Source organism: Oryctolagus cuniculus, chromosome 4 (assembly GCF_964237555.1).
Source record: "Oryctolagus cuniculus chromosome 4, mOryCun1.1, whole genome shotgun sequence".
Lineage (NCBI taxonomy): Eukaryota > Metazoa > Chordata > Mammalia > Lagomorpha > Leporidae > Oryctolagus > Oryctolagus cuniculus.
In genome coordinates, this window is record NC_091435.1 from 82669376 (window position 1) to 82675196 (window position 5821).

Here is a 5821-nt window from a genome sequence, read left to right on the forward strand (position 1 = left end):
GTTTGCGTCCTGGCTGTTTCAGTTCTGATCCAGCTCCCTGTTATGGCCTGGGAAGCAGTGGAAGATGGCCAAAGTGCTTGGGCCTCTGCACCCGCATGGGAGACATGGAAGAAGCTCCTGGTCCTGGTTTCAGATCTGAACAGCTCCAGCCGTTGACGCCATGTGGGGAGTGAACCAATGGAAGGAAGAGTTTTCTCTCTGTCTCTTCCTCTCACTGTCTGTAACTTTTCCTCTCAAATAAATAAAGTTTTTTTTTTTTTTAAAAAAGAGGTGCAGGCGACTTGAACCCAGACCTTCTGATCTAAGATGTGGGTGTCCCAAACTACATCTTAACCCCTGGGCCAAACATCCACCCCTTATGAATTTTTTTTTTTTAAGCCAGGAGCTTCTTCCGGGTCTCCCACGTGGGTGCAGGGGCCTAGGGGCTTGGGCCATCTTTTATTGTTATCCCAAGCCATAGTAGAGAGCTGGATGGAAAGAGGAGCAGCTGGGACTAGAACTGTCACCTATATGGGATGCTGGCGCTGCAGGCGGAGGAGTAACCTACTGCGCCATGGCACCAGCCCCATATTATCATTTTTAATAGTAGTATCGTGCTACATAGATAAAGCAGGACTTGGAATTTAACTTGGTGGAGCAAAGTTTACCAAACAAGACAGTGAAAGGATGAAGACCAGAGATGCAGGCCAAGGTGGAAGCCCCAGGGGTTGAATGTTCAGAGATTGCTTTGTTTTCACTTGGAATTCTTTTTAAAATATTTATTTATTTATTTAGCTGAAAGGTAGAGTGACAGAGGGAGCGGAGGTGGGGAGAGAAACACACACAAACATAGAGAGAGATCTTCCATCTACTGGTTCACTCCTCAAATGCCTGCAATAGTTAGTGATGGAACAAAGACATCAGCCTCAGCCATTCTTGCTCACTGCCCAAAAGAGTGAGAAACACTGGAATTTATTCCTTGCCCTTGAATCTCAGTTGAGTCTCACACCCTACTGCCTTCATACCCCACCCTGCACTGTTCCAGGTTCCCAAGATCCCACCCAGTTCCAGGAATTCACCTCTGCCTGCTACCCCACCACCACCCCCATCCCCTACCCTAGCCCTCCTAAAATATAAAAATTCTGGGCCACAGAGGGCCAGGGCCTTCTGCCACGTGTTCCGTCAATGTGCACACCAGAGTTGGTCACCCACTTCTGCAAATTTATTTTCTCTGAATAGATTCAGTCTGGCTGTAAATCCGTACACTGTCCCTCTCTGTTCTGTGCCTCTTTTCTTTTTCTTTTTTTTTTTTTTCACTGAAAACATTTTATTGGCCTTTTGGATAGAAACGGAAATTTATTTGCCAGGAAGGATGATCCCATCATGCTTCTGCTGGAACCAGCGCATGGCCTCCTCTTTGCTGATTCTGTGTTTGGCCCCAATGCAGCCTGTCCTGCGCTTCTTGTCTGCGATGCTGAAACCTGGCCTACCCAGCACCACGTAGAAGTCCAGGCCGTAGATGCCGATGCTTGGGTAATATTTGATTCCCAGATCGATGTGTTCCTGGATCCCAAAACCAAAGTTTCCAGTATCTGAGAAGTTATTTTTCCTTAACTCATACTCCCGCACCTTCAGACCCTTCTCCAGGATCTCTTCTGCCTTGGCCCCGCGGACTGTGCCTGTGCAGTGGATGGCGATCTTCTCGTTCCTCCTGATGCCGAAGGACCTGACAGTGTACCTGGCTTTGGAAAACACAGGGGTCTGGCCTGTGAGCTGCTCCAACACCTTGGCCGCCCGGGTCAGTCTGTCTCCACTCTCACCCACACAGATGTTGAGGCAGAGTTTGCGGATGCAAAGTTCCCGCATGGGGTTCTCCTTCTCACCTTGGTCCTGCGCCATGATGGAGAACAGGAAGAGAGCCTGTGCCTCTTTTCCCAACAGTCAGGAGTCAGAAACTCCATCCGGGTCTCCCACGTGATGGCAGGGACTCAAATACTTGAGCCATCATCTGCTGCTTCTCAGGCACATCACCAGGATGCTGGATCCAAAGCAGAGTAGCTGGGACTCAAACCAGCACTCCAATAAGGGATGCAAATGTCCCAAGTGGCAGCTTAACCTTCTGTGCTACAACACAAGCCTTTCATTTGGAATTTATTCCATGATAGGTACATTGTTCATAATTTTTTTAAGATTTATTTATTTATTTGAAAGTCAGAGTTACATAGAGAGAGGAGAGAGGAGAGAGAGAGAGAGAGAGGTCTTCCATCCGATGGTTCACTCCCCAATTAGCCGCAACAGCTGGAGCTGCGCTGATCTGAAGCCAGGAGCCAGGAGCTTCTTCCTGGTCTCCCACACGGGTGCAGGGGCCCAAGGACTTGGGCCATCTTCTACTGCTTTCCCAAGCCATAGCATAGAGCTGGATCAGAAGTAGAGCAGTCCAGTCTGGAACTGGCACCCATATGGGATGTTGGCACTGCAGGCTAGGGCATTAACCCACTGTGCCACAGCGCCTGCCCCTGCTCATATTTTTTTTAAAAAACATGTATTCATTTATTTGGAAGGCAGAGTTACAGAGAGGCAGAGAGAGAGAAAGATCTTCCACCCAGTGGTTTTATGTAAGGCCACCACAAAACACATCAAACACAGGAGTAAGGGAAAAGGTTTATTGGCGGAAACCTGACAGACCAGAGAGAAGGGACAAAGAAGGAAAAAAGGAGAATGTAAGACAGAGATCAAGAGAGAGACAGAGCCACGTGCTTAGGAACAGGTCCTCTAAAACCTTTGCGGGGGTGGCAGGGAAGTAGGAGCAGTGAATCCCATTAGGTGGTTGGGCCATGGGGTCACCTGGCTTACAGCCATGGTGGCCAGGACTAGAGCCTAGGATGGTTTCTGGGGTGTAGATCGTGCCAAAGATAAGACTATGACATTTTGCTAGCATTCTCCCCAAATGGTCACAATGGCTGGAGCTGAGCCGATCCAAAGCCAGGAGCCAGGAGCTTCTTTCAGGTCTCCCACGTGGGTACAGGGGCCCAAGGATTTGGGCCATCTTCCACTGCTCTCCCAGGCCATAGCAGAGAACTGGATCAGAAGTGGAGCAGCCAGGACTCAAACCGGCACCCATATGGGATGCTGGCACTGCTACACCATAGCGCCTGCCCCACTGCTTGTAATTCTTAAAATGGTAACATCCTTAGTGTGTATCGGCAAGGAACTCTGATACCTCCATTCCATGCACGATTTAAAGGAGTGAGGCAGAGCCTGCTTTGCTAGTAAATCACCTCCCAGACCTACTCAGCTTGGAAAGCGAGCAGCAGGAGGAGGCATGAGGAATCTCTCGGGGGTGGAAATGTCCCAGGTCTTGTTTTGAGTGGCTGTTACCTGGGTGTGTACAAGTCACAAATGAGCAAGCGGAACAATTAAGAACAGCGAGTTCTGCTGAATGTAAAATGTACCACAGTAGAAGAAAGCTGCAAAATAGTGTAGTTAATGTGATTTTATTTGTGTTATGAATAAGGAACCATAAGTATTTCATGCTAAGGTATGCTTAAAAATAATTTCTGCGAAGGCACGTGAGGCCGGCCAGTGGGGCTGGGAGTCTGTGGGCCCCTCAGACATAAGTAGAACGTCCTTCAGAAGCAAACCGTCAGCTGTGGCTGGAAAGCCTGTCTCCAGACAGCCTGGCATCTCCCCCACTAACGGCTTCTTGTGCTGCGTGTGCGACCTTGCAGCTTTGAATCCCACCTTCAGGGTGGGGGCAATCTTCACTCAAAGCTGGCAGGGGAAGGGCTGGGCCCCTGGGGGAGGCAGACTGCTTCTAGGAGATCCAGGCTGTCTTGTGTGACCTTGCAGCCTTCAATCTCACCTTCAGGGTGGGGGCAATCTTTCACCCAGAGCTAGCAGAGGAGGGGGCTGGGCCCGTAAGGAGACAGTCTCTAGGAGACCCCCACTATCTCCATGAGCCCCAAGCGAATCCACATACATATGTGAAACCCCCTGTCTAATGGCACCCCCAATAAGGTAACTCAATGATCAGAGAGTAATGCCTTCAAAACCCGGGACACCTCCTCAAAGCCAGGGTCCCGCTCGGGCACTCCACCTGCTCTCCTCTCGGACCAGACGCTCTATCGCTTGCCAATCAAATAAAAGTTTCTGCCTCTTTGCAAATTGTTTCCTGGCTTTTTATTTCTATACTAAGCTGAGGAGAAGAACCCACGAGACTCAATCCTGCAACCGCCCTCCCCTCCGTGACCTGTAACAGCACGTAAGAAAGTATTGCTAATTAATGATTGACTCCAGGAATTGGCCAGGGTGTGGCAGAGGGAGAAATTTTGTTTTTCATTCTATGGTGTCCCGTAGTATTTGAGATATTTTCTTTCCCTATAACTATTTCCTTTAAAAAAAAAAAAAGATTTTTTTATTTGTTTGAAAGGCAGAGTTACAGAGAAGCAGAGGCAGAGAGAGAGAGAGAGATCTTCTACCCACTGGTTCACTCCTCAGATGGCCAAAATGGCCAGAGCTGGACCAATCTGAAGCCAGGAACCTGGAGCTTCTTCCTGGTCTCCCACGTGGGTGCAGGAGCCCAACCACTTGGGCCATCTTCTACTGCCTTCCCAGGCCACAGCAGAGCGTTGTATCGAAAGTGGAGTAGCTGGGACTTGAACTGGCGCCCATATGGAATGCCAGCACTGCAGGCAGTGGCTTTACCTGCTACACCACAGCACCGGCCTCTAAAACTATTTCTTACTGATATTTTCCCACAAATGCAAATGTACACATACTTTTTTAAAAAGATGTATTTTATTTATTTGAAAGACAGAGTTACAGAGAGTTAGAGACAGAGAGAGAGGTCTTCCATCCACTGGTTTATTCCCTAGATGGCTGCAAGGGCAGGAGCTGCACCGATCTGAAGCCAGAAGCCAAGAGCTTCTTCTGGGTCTCCCACATGGGTGCAGGGGCCCAAGCACCTGGGCCATCTTCCATTGTTTTCCCAAGCCATAGCAGAGAGCTGGCTCAGAAGTGGAGCAGCCAGGACTAGATCCGGTGCCCATATGGGATGCCGGCACTGCAGGCCAGGGCTTTAACCCACTGCGCCACAGCGCCGGCCCCTGTACACATATATTTTAAGTGCCATTTTTGTTTCATTAGGAATCTGGCTTCTGGGGACTGCAAGGGACTTTAAGAAGCCTGTGCTTAAACTTATACAGTAGTGACTTTAAAATAACAGACATTTTTCATGTTGGATGAAAAAGAATCTCCCTAACTTCCTCTACAAATTCAGACATGATGGGTTCTTAGCTTTGCATGGTTTTCCTCGAGTGGCAATGGTAAGCACAGAGGAGGCCAGCCATTTGGACTTCATATCGCAGGCATGGCCCAGGGCATTCCTGCCCTGCTCCTCCCTAGTTTGAGAAGCAGGTGGCCACCTGGGTATCCTACTTGTTCTTAAGCATCTCTCTCTACTGGCAAAAAAAAAAAAAAAAAAAAAAGCACAAAAACAATTGTTAAGATTTATTGATTTGAAAGTCAGAGTTATAGAGAGGAGAGACAAAGAGAGAAATCTATCTGCTGATTCGCTCCCCAGATGGTGTGATGCCAGGGGCTGGGCCATGCCAAAACCAGGAGCCAGGAATTTCATCCGGGTCTCCCACGTGGGTGTAGGGGCCCAAGGATTTGGGCCATCTTCCACTGCTTTTCCAGGCACAGTAACAGGGAGCTGGGTCACAAGTGGAGCTCAAAGCTGGCGCCGCAGCTCACTAGGTTCATCCTCCACCTGCGGTGCCAGCACCCCATGTTCTAGTCCTGGTTGGGGCTCCAGATTCTGTCCCGGTTGCCCCTCTTCCAG

At 49.3% G+C, this 5821-nt stretch overlaps 1 protein-coding gene across 1 annotated transcript; it reads right to left on the reverse strand.

Annotated features, from left to right (window-relative positions):
* Positions 1-1268: 1268 nt before the first annotated feature.
* On the reverse strand, positions 1269-1900 carry LOC138849307 (large ribosomal subunit protein uL5-like). The gene has a single exon (XM_070072291.1). The coding sequence runs from the start codon at positions 1876-1878 to the stop codon at positions 1336-1338; it is 543 nt and encodes a 180-aa protein (XP_069928392.1). The 5' UTR covers positions 1879-1900; the 3' UTR covers positions 1269-1335.
* Positions 1901-5821: the final 3921 nt, after the last annotated feature.